The sequence below is a fragment of the Lepisma saccharinum genome, chromosome 10 (assembly GCF_977018435.1).
Source record: "Lepisma saccharinum chromosome 10, izLepSacc3.1, whole genome shotgun sequence".
NCBI classification, from domain to species: Eukaryota; Metazoa; Arthropoda; class Insecta; order Zygentoma; family Lepismatidae; genus Lepisma; species Lepisma saccharinum.
The window spans coordinates 40,832,806-40,854,392 of record NC_139238.1 but is presented as its reverse complement, the minus strand read 5'-3'; the positions used below and the strand labels follow the sequence as shown (position 1 = coordinate 40,854,392).

General features: G+C 36.5%; 1 protein-coding gene across 2 annotated transcripts in view; it reads left to right on the top strand.

The window, feature by feature from the left end:
* Positions 1-21,587, top strand: part of LOC145994335 (inactive ubiquitin carboxyl-terminal hydrolase MINDY-4B-like) — a 439,761-nt gene that overhangs the window by 332,099 nt on the left and 86,075 nt on the right. For both annotated transcript variants that reach the window (XM_083130448.1, XM_083130449.1), the window contains one exon: positions 18,443-18,508. In XM_083130448.1, coding sequence (XP_082986574.1) covers positions 18,443-18,508 — 66 coding nt within the window. The remainder of the gene's footprint in view (positions 1-18,442; positions 18,509-21,587) is intronic.

The following is a 21,587-nucleotide window of genomic DNA, read 5'->3' as shown; positions in this document are numbered from 1 at the left end:
TCACGTCTCTAATTATTTTCAAATCACAATATTTATTGTCTTGTTAAAGCCACAGTTCATATGCAACACTTTCTTTTTCACGCGCTTCTCGTCCCTCGGTGTGATTTGCGGGCAAAACTGGCCTAGCTCGCTCTTCTTCCGCCTTAGCAGTTCCAGATAGAAACAAGTTTCCGAAGGAAAAGGGAAGATTTCTGCCTCTACCTCCCTTGCCCCCTCGTCCCCCCTCCCCCCGCTGCAATGGTTGAAAGCCTGTACTTTCAGGTCCCTCAGTCTATCTCCTATAGGACAGATAGGGGATTGGTTTCCATTCGATTCCTTTGTAAATACTCTAGAGAACCCGAGGGAAAATTTTCTGCAGTACTTATGTTCTCTGTATTTACACAACATTTTACACGTTGTACAATATGTATGTATAATATGGGATGTAGTTTTATTATTTATGAAATGGGAACGTGTTATGTGCAGACAATCATGTTATGCTTTCTTTCTTTCTTTCTTTCTTTTAAAAATATGGAATATATAATAATTAAATTACAAATATTTGCTCAGACTCTCTCTCTCGCTCTGGTTTTAGTAGTGTTTTATTTAAATATACCAATCTCTTGGCCTCCAACGAATGTATTTATTTGGGCAAGAGAACGCACGTTCATATTGTTGTTGGTTTGGTTTATTTTACTTTGCTTTGCTTTTCTGCCACATTTGGTTATCGCGAAAATGAGGATGATCGATGATGTGATGAAATTGATGAAGGGACCTCGAACAATCCAGGCCAGGATTCGAACCCGTGATGAGTGCGCATTCTTGTTCCTGTGTTGTATTCTGCAGTGAATAATGAAATAATTTGAAATGAAAAATGTATCTCTGAACTCAAGAAGCCAAATTAATATTATTGAAGAAACTACAAAAAAGTGTGTTTTCTTACCTGTTTTGTTTCTGTGCATAAAGTGGACTTAAAACATCAAATCATCCAACCGTGGGGGAGTGGTTATCACAGCGCGCTAGAACGCCAGGAGTTCCAGGTTCGAACCCCGACCTGAGCATGGGTGTTCTTTGTCTTTGTCCCTTCATTAATTTATCGTATCATATTCGCAATTAACCAAATGTGAGAAAAAAGCGACGCTAAGTAACAAGAATCAAGTCAAATCATTGATTGATTGCTTGATTTGGTTTATTTTACTTCGCTTTTCCTCCTCTTTTGGCTAATCGCGAAGATGATACAATATAATTGATGAAGGAACACACTGAAAGAATACCCATGGCCAAGCCGAGATTCGAACCCAGGATCTCTGGCTTAGTAGTCAAATCAAATATTTTTTTAATTTTCGAATGGGGTGGGGGTTACGTGTATTTTTTAGTACTCATTCATCATTTTGCAATCTTTTCCTGTTATTGACGTTCTATTTTTAGGAATACTGGGCCCTAAAGGGGGGGGGGGGGTATGACCAACACCAACTCCCCCTTGAGCACGCCACTGATTGCTACCCCAAGTGTCGACGTCACCGCACGTCACTGGTGAAAAGAGGCCGTGTTTTGGACATTTACCTGACTGCTTTTATTTGAAAAAGTCAGCTTATGGAGGCACTTCAGTCCAAACTATATTAGTCAACATGGTAAAGTTCTCTAGTGCATTGTTTTTCAACCACCGGGCCGCGACCCGATACCGTGCCCTCGTATCAACTATACTGAGCTGTGAAATGTTCTGCTGAAACTGGTTGACAACTATCATAATCCCAATATCATATTTGAGTTGTGAGTTTTCGTTTTTTAAGTCCATTTTATGCGCAAATAGACTAATCAGAACTGGATCTGCCCGGTGCCTCCCCGGTTATCGATACCGGGATCACTTAATTATAAGGCGACGACGTTACCACTTTGTCTTCCATATTTTTATATTTGTCAACAATCCTACACACGTAATCAAACTATTATTACTCTTATGATTATGCTAGAATTTATTTATCAATATTTAATTTCATAGGTACATGTTAATTCATGCATAAAATCTTCAATACTGTAAAGATTTAAGAGGAAAATTCTTCGGCTAAGGGCATTGTTTTAAAAAAAATACCGTGACATGGTTTAAAGAAGGTTGAGAACCATTTCTCTAGTGTTTACGTATTCGCTTTATTCAGGCTGAAAAGTCTAGTGTATACAGTTTGATTTCAGTGCATATTATTTCTCAGTTTTCTCGTGCACAACATGCCTCTCCCAAGTTTCCATAACTTGCACAAATTTTACAACGCAGTTTCCATGTAACAATGTCTCTTGTTACATTATTTTCGGGTGACTAATAAACTGATTAATGCAATTTTATCGGCACCATCATGCAAACTGAGCAAAGAAACCAAGTGTCGCTTGTCGCGTGCATCTTGTCTCTTCGGTGTGGAACATTCGTGTCGCGTGATACATGTCGCATGTTGCATGTTGCGTGTCGCGTGTCGCGTGTTGCGTGTTTCTTCGGTGTGAATTCTCCCTAAAGTTTAATTTATTTTCGATGCTCCATCTTTGTGCATTTTCCAAGTCTTTTTGCAACTTATGTGCATCGTTTGGATCTTTCATTACTTTATACAATTTTAAGTCATCAGCAAAAAGTAAGCATTTTGAGTATTTAAAAATTGTGGGTAGATCATTGATGTATAATAAAAAGAATAATGGTCCAAGATTGGAGCCTTGTGGAACACCGGAACATACTTTGTAAGTGTATGACGTAGCTTGATTGTATGTCACAAATTGCATTCGATTGCGTAGGTAAGAGGATATTAAAGTAAGAAAGTTATGAGAGAGACAATTTACTCAACAATACATCGTGATCAAGAGTATCAAAGGCTTTGGCGAAGTTCATATATATTGCATCAACAGAATTCCTATCATCGAGGGAATCGGATATAGTCTGTGTGAAATTGACCAGATGAGTTGAAGTAGACTTTCCAGGACAAAACCATGTTGATCTATTGATATATAAGGTTTAATATGGTTGTATATCCTGTCATATAATATATATTCAAATATTTTTGAAGGAGCTGAGATTAGTGAAATGGGTCAGTAATTTGTAATTTCGCATGGTCTCCCTTTTTTAAAACAGGATAAATTTTACTTATTTTCCAAAGATCAGGAAAAATTTGCGTTTTTAGAATAATATTGTAAATGTAACACAAAGGGGTGCATGATAATTCGACACAACCTTTGAATATGTATGTTGGCAGTTGGTCGGGACCTCTAGATTTGGTTGATTTCAGTTTTTTTATGGCTTCATTGCATTCTGCGTTGGTGATAGAATCTACCAAATGTCTTTATTGAACAGCCGTCGTAGTAAATTTCTGTATTGCCTAGGGCCAGGAATCGCCAAACTGTCTATAGCGAGCTATCTGTACAACTCGCAGGGATACTTAAATGGATAGGTTACACGCTGCAGTTGGTGACAGTGATCTTGCCTAGAAACAATTACATTAGCATGTCTTCATAATGTATACACTTGCACCGTAGACGGGGACAGTCCGGTCAATATTTCAATAAACAATATTAGCAGCAATAATCCTTCAGTACACAAGGAACATTCTCATTCTCATGTGCAACTAAACCTAGACATAACCTCACTCATGTAGCAATGAAAATAAGAAATTTTATGATACTAATAAGTAAAGCTCTAGTTTATGTCACCTATCGGTAACTCAATGACTTCCAGACCGATAAAGATTTTGGTGGTCTGGTAGACTACCAAATACTATCTCACGGCGCCATAATATAACTCGATCAACCTGTCCGGCAATGCGAGACAAAAAATAAGTCTAAAGTGATTTGTCAATCAAGTAGAAAGTGTGAAAATCTAAACTTTCTTACAAATATAAGCTTCTTGCGATATCAAATTTTATTGCTTCAGTAGTATAAAAGTATATAGGATGAGCGCACTTATAGCGTACAAATGATGAGCCCCCCTCAAGCAGATTTGGCTACACTTAAACCTAGCTCAACATGCCCATATGAGTTTTTTGCTCAAGTGTAGCACCCCGTCTAATCCAAGATTTTTGTAAAAATGCCCGAAGCTACAGTGTACAAATGATGAGCCCCCTCAGATTGATTTGCCTACACTTATAAAAGGCACTTCTGTGAGATTGTTGTCCATAAATTTGTTAAAAATATGCCCCACTTGATATTTTTTTTGCCCACACCTAAAACTAGGCCAAACGTATTAACACACACCCACACCCACCCACACCCACCCACCCACATACACCCACACACACACACACACACATACATATACATATTTACTTCCGGTTTAAGTTCAATTGGGCACCAGGCTCAACTTGCATATCTAGTACTAAAACAATGTAATTCTTCTAGAATTGCTCTGTGACTCTCTCATTTCTTACATCATAAACATATGATTTTTCACCTATGAGAATAACACTACATATAGTGTCATCAGGGAGTGTATTGTGGAATTCACAGATAATTTTAATAAAAACTCTCGGGAAATTCCCGTGAAAAATTATGACCCCTCGGGAATTTCCCGTTTTTTTCTTCTCGGACCGGCTTAGGGTATATAAAGAGATTTTGCATTGCATATCAGCCAGTATTGTGAGAGTGACTGAGGAGTACAGATGTGTTGTTACAGTGCTTCTCATACTACAGGCCTGTTTGGTTTAATTCTTATTATTCATATTAAATATATTTCTGGTATATTGAACAAAAGGGCTTATATTTTGTATAAAAAATCTGATATTTGTTGCATCCAGCTTGTTTGTTGTAATCCACTCATATTTAGAGTCAGGCTTATATCTGTCCCAGCCTGTTATACAAAAATCAATACATAACACTCAGCGCTAGGTCATTGCCTTTCTAGGACATGCATGTCTGTGCAGGCATTTGCGGAAGGTCAGTGTAGATCAATATTTATTCTCTTTTTCCACTTGTAGGCTATTAGCTTTACAACCTGTCATAATAAGCATAGAGTTTTGGTTTAAAACCCAAAAAATTTTGTATAATAAACTGAGAATAAAAATTAATAATATTAACATATTAAATATACACAAGAAATAAACAAAGCACACAGCTGAACAAAATATATATATATTAAGTACAAAATTTTGAATTGAAGCCCAGGAAATCTTATATAATAAAGCAACAACAAAAATGCCAAATCAAAAATATTGCAATCAGTGTAATAAGAATATATCCAGCCCCAATTGGGCCAGACACCAAAAGAATTGTAACCCAGGCAAATGCAGAACTCCCACTAAAATATGTCCTAAATGCCACAAAATATTTAGCAAGGCATATTTCAATAGACATGTGGGTTCTTGTTCTGTACAGTCATCAACATTGCCCCCTCAACCATCTACATCTGGTCTGAAAAGGAAGCATGAAACACCTGTTAATGCTGGACCGGCAAAGCAGCTACGCTATGAACCCATTCATAGCAGTTTTAACGGCCAATTAAGGGATCACCGTTTTGTATCAGAGCAAAAATGTGGTATTAAGAATTTTTTGAACAGTATAAATCCAGATGTGCAGGCAATTCTAAATGTACAAAATGGCTCTTATAAGCTGTCCCTCAAATTGTTTACACAATATAAGAAGCCAAATGGCACAAAATTTACACAGCCACACATAACAGAAACTGTACCGGTATATTCAAATGCAAATTTAGACAAAATAATAAAAAATTTGATAGATCAATTGAATATTAAACACACTGAATTTGCAGCAAAAGAGTCTGGATGGAGCCTATGCGGATCTTCACACAAGTTATATGTTAATATTTCTGAATTCAACCCATTACAAGGTTCCACTTATGTGCCATTACCTGCCAATATCAAAAACAAAACAGCCGTGGTTAATATAAAAAATACCGACCAGAAATGCTTTTTGTGGTGTATTTTAGCTGCTTTGTATCCAGTTTCAAGGCATCCTGAGAGAATAACTTATTATAAACAACATGAAAATGATTTTGATGAAGCAATGGAGGGTTTAGAATATCCAATGCCTGTTCAGAATATTGATAAATTTGAAAAAAAGGCCCGGGATATTAATGGTAAACAATTATCTATTAATGTATTTACTTGTTCTACTGGCCGTGGCAATTGCTTGATAGATCCTCTCAGAATCAGTACACTTGATGATGAATCTGCTGTTCCGATTGATTTGCTCTTAATTAAAGGAGATGGCACAAATCATTACACTTTGATACGTAATCTTGAAGCTTTAATTAGAACACAACTAGACAAATCCAATACAATATTCAAGTTGTGCAGAAGATGTTTGTCTGTATTTGATGGTAGAAAAATGGTGAATGGTGTTTGTGAAGAGAATGCAGAAATTGCTAAAAACAAGTTAATTGAGCATCTGAAATACTGTGGCAATCATAAACCTGTTCATATGGTGATGCCAATGCCAAGTGAAAATGCAAAATTCAAAAAGTTTGAAGCCCTGTTGGAACACCCAGCATATATAGTCTGCGATTTTGAATCAAATCTCAAACCCCTTGCATTCTGCAGCCCAGATCCTGATGAACCTTCAATTACATCATACCAGCTACATGAACCTTCCAGTTTTTATTATGTGGTTGTACAGGATGGGGTTGTTAGTAAAGAATATTTATACATGGGAGCAGATGCCATCAAAGAATTTGCACATAGAATAGAAAATGAGTGCCATGACATAGCATCTAATGTCTTATTAAAATCAAAACCTATGTTGCCTTTAACAGAGGATCAGATTGAAGATTTCAACAATGCAGAAAAATGCCCGGTATGTGATTCTGAATTTTCAGATGCAAATATCAAGGTGAAACACCATTCCCATACAAATGGTAAATTCTTAATGGCCCTGTGTAATAGCTGTAATATTAAGATCCAGAGACCAAAATTTGTCCCTATATTTTGCCATGGAGCATCCAATTATGATTTTCATCATTTGATCAGGTACGAGGGGTTTCACAAGCAGAATTTAAATATTTTAGCAGAAAATAATGAAAAATATATTGCCATTAGCAAAATAATTAAAGTTAATGGTGTTCCTATTCACTTAAGATTTCTTGATTCATACAGAATTCTGTCTGCTAGCCTGGCCACACTGGCCACTCAATTATCTGATGATCAATTCAAAATCACATGTGCTTTGTTTCCAAATCAGGAGCTGAAATTAATTAGGCGGAAGGGTGTATATCCATATGATTATGTTACAGATTTTTCTAAATTTGATGAGTGTTCTCTGCCACCACAACAAGAGTTTTACAGCAAAATCAGAGCATCTGGAATCACTGATGAAGATTATCACCATGCCCAATTGATGTGGAACAATTTAAAATGACAGACATTTGGTGATTATCACAAGGCATATTTAAAACTTGATGTGACTCTCTTAGCTGATATATTGCAGGCATTCAGAAAATCTTCCATGCAAAATTATAAGCTGGATCCAATGTATTTTTACAGTGCTCCGGGCCTAGCATGGTCTTCAATGTTTTTGAACACTAAAATGCAGTTGGATCTGATCCAGGATCAGGACATGTATCTGTTTATGGAACAACGTATAAGAGGAGGCATGGTGCAATGTTCTCAGAGATATGCCAGAGCAAATAACAAATATATTCCTGATTATGATCCAGCACTGCCATCAAATTATATACTGTATGTAGATGCCAACAGCCTCTATGGTTATGCTATGATGAAAAAACTACCATATGCAGGGCTTGAGTGGGTTGAAAATTTCAATATTGAAGATCTTAAAGATTTTGATGACAGTGACTATGGCCTCTTCTTAGAGGTTGATCTGACAATTCCAGATAATTTACACAACACATTTTCTGATCTGCCCCCAATTCCTGAGGTTGAGTGTTCACCTGGCTCTAAACAGAAGAAATTGATGATGACTCTAGAGCCGAAACAGGATTATGTCATATATTACAAAAACCTCCAGTTCCTGATGAATCATGGTGTTCAAGTGACCAAAGTTGGAAAAGTTTTGAGGTTCAGGCAGTCAAGATGGTTGAAACCATATATTGATACAAACACAGAGCTTCGAACATCTGCAATGAGCCAATTTGATAAGACCTTGTTTAAATTGATGGTCAATTCAGTGTATGGCAAAACAATTGAAAATGTCAGAAAACATATTGATGTTAAAATAATTACTGACCCCAGCCGGAGCAAAAAATTGATTGCAAAGCCCAACTTCAATTACAGAAGAATTTATGATGACAATATGGCACTTTTCAACATGAAAAAACAAAGATTAAGTTTGATAAGCCTATTTATGTAGGGGCTGTGATATTGGAATTGGCCAAATTACACATGTTAAAATTGTATTATGATGTGTTGAAACCTTTTTATGGTGATTGTGTAAAATTGATGTACATGGACACAGATAGTTTTGTTCTTGATATTCAAACAGAAGATGTTTATAGAGATATGTCCCAGCCTGAATTGTTTAAATATTTTGATACCAGTGAACATTCAAAAATTCAACACCACAACAAAAAGGTGCCTGGCAAGTTAAAAGATGAGACACTTTGTGATGTTATTGTGGCATTTGCTGGGTTAAGGGCCAAGATGTACAGTTTTGAAACATGTAGTGGTGTTGTTGCAAAAAAGGCCAAGGGCATTGGCAGAGTAACTGTTGACAAAGAGCTTGAATTTGAAGATTACAAAAATTGCCTCAAATCATGTAGCACAATCAGAACATCAGAATCCAGAATTCAGAGTGTGGATCACTTGTTGACTACAAATATTGTAAGAAAAGTGGACCCACATGATGATAAGAGATGCATTTTGTCATGTGGCATACATACTTTACCATGGGGTCATTGTGATTTGAGAAGTGGCAACCAATGCCCAATTACAGAGCATGATTTGAAATAAATAAACATGCCTATGAACTTATTTGGGTTCAAAAAACAGGCTATTATGGACCTGCCAACACCACAACCCTCTTCTGATATGATATCTAAACTAAGTGCTGTGTTACTTATTCATCTGAACAGCATACTTACAGATGTTGATGATGAAACAGGTAAAACATTGTACATATTTAACAATAATTTAAATCATTACCAATTACCTGTAGGTGGTCAATTGCAATTTATTACAACCCCTGAGGGTAATGTCAAGATTTCAGTGGGGAGAAATATTTATAGAATTAAGCACTCAAACATGATTTCTGGCACTGTTTATACTGTTTCTGCTGGTGACTGCTTATATATTGAGGTCCCTGGATCCTATGACAAGCTTATACCTTTTTTATAGAATTAAGAATCAGATATTCAATAATAAATAACCACTAAAACAAAAATGCCTAATGATATATTTGGCCATACAAGGCATGAAGATCACAGTGATGAGATTCTGATGCTTGATGTCAGAGTCAAGAAATTAAGAAGTGATTTACAAGCTTTACAAACCACACTGAATGCCAGTCTTCAACTAGAAATTACAAATTTGCAATCACAATGCATGGACCCTCTTCTTAAAATTGATTCAGAACTCAAAGTGCTGCTTCAGAAATATACTGATTTGGCCACATTGGATAATTTTCAAAGTTTAGAAGAAGCTTTAGCAGCTCTTCAAGCCAAATTTAAGACCCAGGCCACCAACTCTGAGCAATTGAAACAGCAATTGGAAGAGCAGATAAATAATGTCCAGACACAGCTCCAAACAATTGTCAAAAGCATAAAATCACAAGAAGATTTTCATCTAGTGATTTCCACTCTAAAAGAACAGATTCAATCACTCCAAATACCTAATCTAGACCCCTTGAACAATGCCATAGCCGAGGCTAAGGAAAAAATTGAGACACTTGAAAATTTTATGAACAACTTGCCATCTTCTGATGCTTTGAGTGCAATAACTCGGAGTGTTGCCAATATTAAGCTGCAACTTGAAACATATGAAGATTTTGGAAAAATTCAAAGTACCATAACCCATCTTGAGGGTACAATAGCAGCAGTGCAAAGTGATTTGACAAATGTACAAGAATCCCGCCTGCCCGGTATTGTAGACACTCTTGTAAGTGTCCAGGAACAGATCACAAAGCTTGAAAACCTCAACACTGAATCTCATTTTCATCACTTGATCGATGATATCCAAACAAAACTTGAAATTTTACAACAATCCACACCTACTCAGGCAGATATAGCCCTGCTCCAAGATGCTATGCGTGGTGTGGTTGATGCTTCTGAATTAAATGATGTGAAATTGGCACTTGAATCTTTGCAAAATACTGTAACAAATCTGCCTACATCACAGGAACTTAAAAATATAAAGAAAGCTGTGAATCGCATATTGAAATCAGAAGATATCAAGAATATCCACACAGAGATCAAACAACTTACTCAGACAGTAGCCACTCTACCAACTAATCAACATATTAATGAACTGCATGCCCTGTTTGAGGATATCAGAAGACAGGTCCATGATCTTACTGCTCAAAATTCAAAATTGGCAGTTGTTGAAAATTTGCAACAAATTGTAGCTAATATCAAGCAACAGCTAGGGACCATGGAATCCAATCAAGCAAATGCTCTGTCTGTTTTTGCCACCCAGCTTCAAGAGATTGTGCAACAATACAAGAAACTTGTTGTGGACATAAAAATCAAGCCAAGCCATGATGATGTTGTTAGGACCATCAATGAGCACCTTGAATCTGTAACAAGCAGATTACTTACAGCAGAAAAAGAAATAACAGGCATAATCGAGAATCCTAAACATACAGTAATTCTTGAATTGTACAGCATCCCCAACAAAGAATATGATTCACCATTTACACCAGGTGGCAAAATATATATGCTGTCCCCTGCACAATTTTATTACCAGTTTTTTGTTGGGGGCACACTGAGACCAATCAAGATCAAATATTGGCTACAACCACAGGCACACCACTACCCCACCTTATCAATAACAAATGCTGACAACAAACAAAAAATCACCAGTGTAGAGTTAGAGGATTTTACAGATCCCAATACATTAGAAACATCTTATGCTGAAGATGATGGCTCTTTGGAATTTCATATACAAATAGGAGACAAATTATATTTAGAAAATCCTGTAGTATCAGCTGCTGAACACCCCATAGTTGCAATATTCCTGTTTACATATTATGTCTAGACAAATTATTGTTGATGAATTACACAGACAAGCCAGACATAATTATAAGAGACTGCCAGTAGTTACAAAAGGCATAGCTGATTTATGGCAGAGCGACTTGATTGAGATGGCAAGTGGACAGCTGAAAAACTTAGACAAAATCAACAAGGGCTACAAGTATCTACTTACTGTAATAGACACATTTTCAAAATTTGCCTGGGCTGTGCCACTCAAATCCAAGACTGGAAAATGTGTTACAGAAGCCTTCAGGACAATCATCAATCAGAGTGGAAGATCACCGCGCTATTTGCAAACAGATAATGGCAAAGAATTTTATAATTCTGTGTTCCAACAATTTATTAAAAGCCAGTCAATACAACATTATTCGAGTTACAGTGATCTCAAGGCCTCAATTGTAGAGAGATTCAACAAAACCCTAAGAAATCTTATGTATAAACAATTTACACTTCAAGGTAATTATAAATGGCTTAATATTCTTCCAGAACTTCTACATAAATATAACAACTCGGTCCATTCCACAATCAACATGAAACCCTCTGAAGTAACTTCATCTGATGAGCAAAAATTGATCAGGACTGTTTATTATCCTAGATACCAGCCAACAACAAGAAAGGCCAAATACAAGGTGGGTGATCAAGTAAGAATCAGCAAATATAAGCACTTATTCAAAAGAGGCTTTACAAGAAACTGGAGCACTGAATTATTTACAGTGGTTCAAATTAAACCTGGGACCCTTAACACATATATAATAAAAGACCACCGAGGAGAAATTCTCAAAGGCCGGTTCTATGAAGAAGAACTCAACAAAACTAAACAGCCTGACACATATCTCATAGAAAAAATCATCCGCAGAAAAGGCAACAAGTTATTTGTCAAATGGCTAGGACTTCCAGAACACAGCTGGATCGATGCAGACAAAGTGATAATATGAGCACCTGGGATGTTATAAAAAGGCTGCCAGAACCTGAACAGCAGATTAAGAGAAATGGCAAGTTGCTGCCTGAAAATATTAGATGTCTTATTGTTGGGCCATCGGCTTGTGGTAAAACTACACTAATGATTGATAATTTTTTATTGGCACCCAACTGGTTAGACTGGAAAAACAGGCACTTGTATGTCTTCTCTAAGAGCTTGGAACAATTAAAATATCAGCAGCTGATGAAGCTATATGATGGATTGGATATAGCCACTTTTGAACCAGATGTTAAGCCACTCCATGACTGTCTTGATAACTCTGTTGTTGTGTTTGATGACATTATACTGGATAATCAAAACAAGGTTAGAAATTTTTTTACACAGGGGCCGGCACAAAAACATTGATTGCTTCTACCTTGCACAGACTTTTTCAAAAATACCCAAGCAGCTGATCCGAGACAACAGCAATTTTATATGTGTGTTTCATCAAAATCATACCAACCTCAAACACATACATGATGAATATGTAGGTGGGGACTTGAGCTACAATGATTTTTCCAAGTTTTGCAGTAGGTGCTGGAACCAGGACAGTTATGGGTTTGTCACAATTGATATGACAAGAAAACCCAATAGTGGCAAATACAGAAATAAAATCAACAATTTTCTAGACATTGAAACATATAAAAATAACCATGAAAAGGCCAATCATTGATGATCTTAAATTAACAGATTATCTTGTAAAAAGATTTAAGGGATGGAAATCAGAGAACCGAGGAATTTATGAACAACACAAACAAACAGAACAGCCTATTATTGATGCTATTAGTGAATTAGGTAAAAATATCAAAACTGTTACAGAGCAAAATCAAAATTTGATCACAGAGCTTGTACCTGCAGCTGCAAGGAACATATTAGATTATCCAATCACCCCACTTTCTAGTATTCATACACCTAGTCCTGTTGCTCCTCGAAGAATTGAAGCTACTCAGGATTCTATTGAATTGGGTCTTCTTGCTCAAAAATATTTAAGCACACCTAAAGACAACAAAGATGAGGTCTTTGGCTTATATGCTGACACAGAGCGTGATGGTAGCATCATACATAGAATTGGCAATCTCAGAGTAACATTTATGGGAGATGATATAATTGTATATTCAGAATCTCATCTTGGAGAAAGAGGTGCTTTTGTTAAGTATCTTGGCACACCTGGATTGTGGGAACTGATGACTAGGAAAAGGCCTGGCAGCTATACAGATCAAGATTATGAGCATTACAAGGAAATATTAATAAAATCAGATGCTCTATACCAGAACAATGATCCCACACAAAAAAGAGTCAAGTCTAGCAATGGAGCAAAATACAACAATTTAATCAAGCCCATATGGTCACAGATCAAGACTGGCAGTGGAATCAAACAATACAACACCCTGCCTAAAGAATTTGTGTGGGTTGATGATGTCAGGAGACTTGTAGATAGGTTATTGGTGATAGCTGGGGAAGAAAATGCTGGCAACCACAATTTTTACAATGAAAAGGTTGGAATTATGGACATAATAAGCACCAAATTGTCTAATTTTATAGTGAATGACACTAAGGGGATTGGATATCTTATAAAAATTATTAATACTCTACCACCTAAATTTTGGAATATTTCTGAGGGCCGGGGGTTGGTTAATGACATTATAAACAAGCTGCCATTTGAACTACATATTCGAGGCTATCAGTATTGTGGTCCAGGCACAAAATTAGACCATAGATTAAACAGAGGTGATCCTGGTGTTAATCCCCTAGATGCTGCTTGTAGAGACCATGACATAGCATACAACACACATTCTGATCTTGACAAGAGACATGTTGCAGACAAGAAATTAGAAGAGGCTGCATTTGGTAGATTTGTAAGCAAAGATGCTTCTTTAAGTGAAAAAATAGCAGCATTGGGGACCACCATAGCTATGAACACCAAACAAATACTGGGGTGGGGGCTGTGAATATGTATATAATAAACCTAGAATGAAGGCCAAGGGTGTTATGTATCAAATACCTTATGCAGGTCTTAAATCTCTTAAAACTATTGATAGTCTTTTAACCAAAAAGCAGCGCAAGAAAAAAAGCCCTTGTATTGCAAAGGGCAATGGTATGAAATTGTTGCTTAGTACCCCCCCAATTAAAAAAATTACAACAATCTAGAAAAAAATCACATGTGGGGGGTTTCATATTTACTATCCCCGCCATCTTAGCAGCACTTGGGGCTGTTGGGAGCTTGGCTGGGGGATCAGCTGCTATAGCAAAAACAGTAATAGATGCCAAGAAAAATAGGGCAGAATTAGATGAATTGAAGCGCCATAACCTGGCCATGGAGAAACAAGGAAAAGGTGTTAAGAGTGCCATGAATAAGTTTAAAAAAAACAAGAGCCGCTTACAAACCAAGATATTGAAGCTTTAATCAAGCCACTGGGCATCAAATATTTTAGAGGTGTGTACATGTCTGATTCTTTACCAGAACAACCACTCAACAAAGAGTGTGGCATTGTTAATTTGGATAAGTACAAAAATCAGGGCACTCACTGGATTTGTTATCTTAAATATTTAAAAGATGAGGCATTTGTGTTTGATTCATTTGGAGGTGTTCCACCTGAAAATTTAGTACAATATCTAAAATCAGCTAATCTTTATTACAATAATGCCCGTGTTCAAAACTTCAAAGATGTTAATTGTGGACATTTGTGTTTATCTGTTCTTAGATATATGTCTCAAATAAATAAACCATCAATTGAAAATTTTCAAAAAGCCCTGTGGTATTTAAAACATCATGGGGGTATTCCATCTCACCAGCCAAAATTCAATATTGAAACTCAGAGTACATGATGATATAGTGTATCCCAAAACAATAGCTCTCAGAGCATTTTATGGCATGTACTTGATCCCTAATATTACACACCACAACAACAAAATTGCAGTAGGGGATCAAAAAATTGTCATCACTCCAGGGCAATATAATCTGTCCACTCTAAATGCTCAATTACCTAGAGGTATAGTATTAACTCAAAATTCTGTCACTCACAGAGTAGAGATTGTATCTGCTACAGAAACAGTGGATCTGGGTACTATAGGAGAGTTATTGGGCTTTGAGAACAACACAAAACTTGAACCAGCCATCAAACACACTGCTATTAATATACCTAAATTCTTAGCCATAGAGACTGAATATTCACTGTAATGTGGCTGAGGGTATGATCACCAAATCAAATGGCATAGGCACTCACAAACAAACTGGCATCATTGCAACATTTAAACCTAATTCTGAATTTATGGAGCCAATCATCTACACTCCATCCCCAACATTATATTTTCCTGTGTGCCATAATAGAATAGATAACATTGAATTGATGGTCACTAATGAAAACGAAGAATTAGTTGATTTTGCTGGAGCCACAACAACTGCAATCATAGAGATTAATATTTAAATAAAAATACATACAAAAAAAATGGAAAATATTGAGAGTTATGAGCTACAATCATTCCCCCCAAACAGGAGGACATTTGCAAATTTAAATCAACCCAACACAGAAATTGAGGTTGATTTTGATGTAGGGGATGGCTTTATACACCCCCACAGAGCAGATCTATACATCAAATTTGATGTTGTAAAGCTCGATGGTACAGATTATCTGGCAAATTCAAATATAAGATTGGTAGATAATTTTGTGCCGGATCTGTTCTCTGAAATTGAGATCAGAAAGCATGGTGTTGTTATAAACAGAGTGGATTATCCCGGCATTACCTCCACAGCTTTGGCCACACTAAAATTATCCAAAACCGAGGCTTCTTACTACAAAATAGGTGGATTTGAGGCTGGTGATAAGATATTATCTAAGAGCCACACAGTGCTGTTCCCTATGCGCCTGTTGCCAGGATTCTTCTCAGATTACAAAGATATTATGTGGAAGGGTGGTTTAAGAATTACATTTAGAAGAGCTGCCAATGATAATAATGCTTTGATGAGGTACAGTACATTAAACCCTACAGGGGAAGCTCTGCCTAATACCCTACCTGATGAAGGCAAGTGCATTATTCAGACTATGGAGCTAAGAATTCCAGTTGTTGAATATGAAGCCAATTATGCTCTTAAATACAAAGCTGATATCCTAAAAAATCCACAGATTCCTTTACAATTTTATACATATCAATGTGTACAGAAGCCTGCCACTAGTACCTATTATGAATTTGATGCTACAAATTCATTCTCCAGTATACAATATGACATGCCGGATTTTGTGGTGGTACTGTTTCAGACTGGAAGACACAATAATCAGGAAAAAAATTCAAGTAAGTTTGATAGCTGCAACATCAAGAACATATATCTTAAAAATGGCAGAAATGAGGTGTTCCCTAGAGAAAATTATAATTTAAACATGTCCAAGGATGATTTCCTTAAATTATATGAAGCATTTACAGCATACAAAAGGGTCACTACTGGCAATACTGACATGTATTACACACCAGATGAATTCAAAGCACAGAGACCCATGTTTGTCATCAACACTTCCAAAAGGAAACAAGTTGTGGTTAATGACAGGACAAACATTAAAATTATCTGTGAATTCCACGATACACTCCCTGATGACACTATATGTAGTGTTATTCTCATAGGTGAAAAATCATATGTTTATGATGTAAGAAATGAGAGAGTCACAGAGCAATTCTAGAAGAATTACATTGTTTTAATATTAGATAAACAAATTGAGCCTGGTGCCCAATTGAACTTAAACCGGAAGTAAATATGTGTGTGTGTGTGTGTGTATGTGTGTGTGTGTGTGTGTGTGTGTGTGTGTGTGTGTGTGGGTGTATGTGGGTGGGTGGGTGTGGGTGGGTGTTAATACGTTTGGCCTAGTTTTAGGTGTGGGCAAAAAAAATATCAAGAGGGGCATATTTTTAACAAATTTATGGACAACAATCTCACAGAAGTGCCTTTTATAAGTGTAGGCAAATCAATCTGAGGGGGCTCATCATTTGTACACTAGGATTCAAAATTCTTAGAATTAAGAGCATATCACACTTGAAGAATTGGGGAATAAGGGCATCTTGGCATAATTTTAAGTATAGGCAAATCGGGCTGTTTAATCAAATGAGCTCATCATTTGTACACCTGTAAGTGGTCCTGGTTATACCACAAATCACACTACTTGCTTCCTTGCCTTGTCCCAGCTTAAAACGGCTCTCAGGCTCACTCAGCTTCAAGTAAATGGCTACCTGGAGGCAACCCTGTTGGATAAAGAAGGTCGGAGAGTAGTGCTGATCACATCACCTCCAAAGAGGTGGGGAATCGATAATATGTGTGGTCCTACCCCCACATCCACTAAATGTGCCATTATGGCACGTTGCTATATGCACGTGGAACTTTACCTTTACCTTGGGTATTAACAACAATATTCCATTAGATCTTTAGATAGATTAGATAATTAGACTAAAATATTTTTTTAACGAATTCAGTCCACCCTTGGTAGCTCAACTTGTATTGTCAAATATGGGAAGTATACCTGTGGGCGATTCACAAATTAAACTTTTCCTTTTTGAGGGTGTCTTACCACTGCACAGAAAACCCACAATAATTTTATTTAACAAAAGAAAACCATGATTCACGAATTATATAACTTCATTACCAGACACCCCACTTGGAAAGCTCAATCACAAACAATTAAACATCGTGGCTGCGACGTCCACTTCTCACAGTCTGTGCAGCGAGTTTGTGACGTAAACAGCTGCAGTCAGCATTGGGACCTCGCAGTGCTGCCATCACAACACGACGGAATTTACATGCACTACTAATACCTTATCGTAAGATGATGGTTATAGTGGGTTCCAGTAGATGTCACCAAGGTACATAGGAATAATAACAACACTAATAATGAAATTATACTAATATTATTATTAACTAAACTAGAGGAAAACGTTAGAATTATGCGAAAATATACATTCATTTTCCATATAATTTTTTTTTTCCGTTTTCTCTGTCCCACATTGACATTTTCGCGATTTGTTATCACATTTTGCAAAACAATTTACATAAAAGATAATAATAAAAGATAAATTAAAACTACTATCATTTTCAGTTCAAAAGTAATTAATGTTTTTAATGATTTCTTGAGTACTGAATTCATTAACTTATCATACATGTGTTTTCAAGCATACTTCTCTGAGGAGTCAATTTTTCTAAAGATATCTGTTTGGGTAAAAATATGATCATAAAAATATGTATAGGCTCTTTTTATAAAGGATATACATTTTGTAATGAAGAAATGAACAATATTTTTACATGCTGATTGGAAGACAGTATATTAAAATAAATAAAAATGACGTCAACATGGTTAGTAGCTTGTTACTGTGCATTAGATATGAATCCTAATATCTAAATATTTCCTTTCTAGCTTCACTTGTTCGAATTCACGAATTTGGAGGATTTGCAGATCTTCATCAAGAGGTATATCTACCTGGTGAGTAGAAGCTACAATGTTTGCTGATGAGCATGCGCTTTATTTAATTTATGTACACCCAACGGCGAAAGAAACAGTAAACGAGTTGTCCACCACCTTTTTCATTCGGTCTGTATTACACAATGTGATGGACATGAATTGAAATAATGACGTCAATAAGCAAGGAGGAATGTCTGCTTCGAACCAACATAGTTTAATTCCTTAAAACAACACAGAACGTGTAATAAAAAGGTAATGAAAATAGTGGTGGACAATTGGCCTACCATTATTTTTGCCGTTGACTGTACAAGACTTTGTTCTGTGCTTTGATCTACAAGTCTGAGCCAAATGTGGTTGAGATTCACTTCATCGCTTAGTATCACGCTTTGCAAATTCGATTAGTAAATATTTACAATACTAGACTGGATTAAAGCAACGGAAAATACGACTTTAAAATATTTTACACCGCCTTACTACACATAAAGATATATATGGCAGGAAAATCTGTACATTGACCTCCTGCTGAGAATCCCCATTCGCAAGAAGTTTTGTAAAATCTGCTAAGAGGCGCTGAGAGGCACTACTCGCAATCTTGCTTCCACTTATCCTAACAAGCAGAACAAGAAATGGTGCTGCTAAATTTCAACAGTTGTCAAGTCTGACTTCACCGGAACCATTGCCCTGAAGCGATGGATTCCGAGAAAACCTTCCACCTGCGAAGCCTCAGTTCTGCCTCAGTGCTTTGCCATTGAAAACGCCTCAAAGGTGTGACTTTTACTAGCGGTTAGGAAACAATAGAATGATGTACACCGATGTAAAGAATAGATTCTGGAAAATACCTGACTATTATACTCATTCCTAACAGATAGGAAGTTACTGAAAAAACAACGTTATAAAAACTAGTACTTTTTCAAGGAACACTCAAGCAATTTACCGCAGATATTCTGTGCGTAGCATCGAGATAAATCGTTTATATGTGGTTTTATTTATCTTGCGTTTCTTTCACATTTTTGATCTCAATAGATATAAAAGACGTTAGTGACTGAATTCAATAATCGCAGCAATGTCTCTGGAAAGCAGTCTTACACCCTTTTCGTAAAACTGAACGGCGACGAACTAAACGTTGGTTGTTTGAATTATTTTTGAATGACGAACAGTAACTTTTGAATATCTTGTCGTTCAGTATTCAAGGAAAAGATAAAGTCAGGGGTTTATCTAGATTTTTCCATTGAGGTGGGAGATCAAGAATATTATTTAGGCGGGTGTAAGTGTGAATTTAGGGTCAAAATGATAGTAAACGGCTAATAAAAACCTTAAGAAAATCGGGTATTTTTCAAAGAAACATGTCAGCAATTTACCAGTGGTTGGAAGTATCGCATTGATTGTAGCGGAGCTACATTCTTAAAATTGTAGCTGTATCGAAGCTACAAAATTCCTGTAGTTTGTAGCGAAAATTTCTTCTTGGCGTTTTGAGATAAATGTTTTCATGCAGCAACAGTATCAATAAATTGTCAACAATAACGCTTACGGATAATCGAGGTGATACATATCCTCATATTCTGACCAAAACGAAGATGAAGGAATAACTTTGAGATGGACCTAAAGGAAATCGGAAAGGATGGAAAAGACTGAATAGATCTTGCCCATGATAAGAAAAGATGGTGGAAGGCCTGTGTTATTACAGTCATACATACAGTAAGTGTTCCAATTTTCAAGCGTCGTTATCGGTTGAAATAAGTGAGTATGTGTGTGTCATGATATTGTAAGAAATGCAGGAGTTACTGAAATTTCTGCAGCAAACGATAGTTTTTTTTAGTGTATATATATTTTGTAAAGTTCCCTACTTCTACATCGATTCTGTTACTTTCGCTACTAGTATGAAGGCTTATTTAGTTTTTCTATTATCTATGGTCGCTTTTCTGCATGAGGAAGGATGAATGGTGATGGGCAGTGGGAGTGGGGTTGCAGGAGGACACTATCCCCCAATTAAGCTTTCTTTTCGTTTTTGTTTTACGTCCACTTTATGCACAGATATATAGATATGTACTGGACGGAGATCCGAACCACTTTATCTAGTGATGGGCACCATCGACTAATTTTCATCATCGACTAATTAGTCGACTACTTATCCGATTAATATTAGTTGAATTATAATTAGTCAGCAACAACTAATATTTGTCGAACTTTTATATATATATATATCTTTATCTGTGGTTTAACAGTATTAAATAAAGGTAAATTATGTGTGTGTGGGTGGGGGGGGTTGGGGGGTTCATCCAGTTAATTTAAATCGTAAAATTTTGAAATATCATGCAAATACAACAGTTTTTTCTATATTCTAAAACATCTCTTAAAGTGTTAATTGGCTTCTACTGACTACATCCCTTGCTACACACTCCATACTACTTTTGATGATACAGATATTTATATCATAGAAGAAAAAATACACAATATTAAATCATAGTGCCTACAGTACATTCCACCCCTGCGCGAAGCAATAAAACTCCCCTTCGTTCCCGAAAATTTGGTGCTGTTGGTATTTGACGCAGATGTGGAAGGGGCAGCGAAGATACAGATAAAGAAGTTCCATTAAAAAAAGAATTTCTAAAGTCTAGAGAATCTTCTACCTAGACTTAGGCTCATGAACAAGATGAATGAATGTAATAGCTGCTGTTTGCATTTTCATTTTTCACAGCAAACAAATTATACAAAAAATAGTTTTAACTAATGACATAATATCAAGTAGGCTGACGCAGTGCCAGGGGGGCTCATCCTTCTCTGGACCCTGTCTAGCTTTGGGTCTGTAACCAAGGCAGTATATTTCAGTAAAAAAAAACAACGTTACATTTCAATCTGTTATCAGCGTCTTCCTCAGATTTGAAACCAAACTAAAAAAAAATATGTAGCGATTCTCAACGCACAATGGTCTGGAGTGATCGAGGCAGCTCGTAGCAAATTCTCAAGCGACTGTCATACGATGTGGGGGTAACCCTATGGTTCATATTACGTCAAGATACCCAAAGCCGTCATGTTTGCGACTAATTTTATTATCTGTCGTTTGCAAGGAAATATCCAACACGTATCTTTCGCACGAACTTCA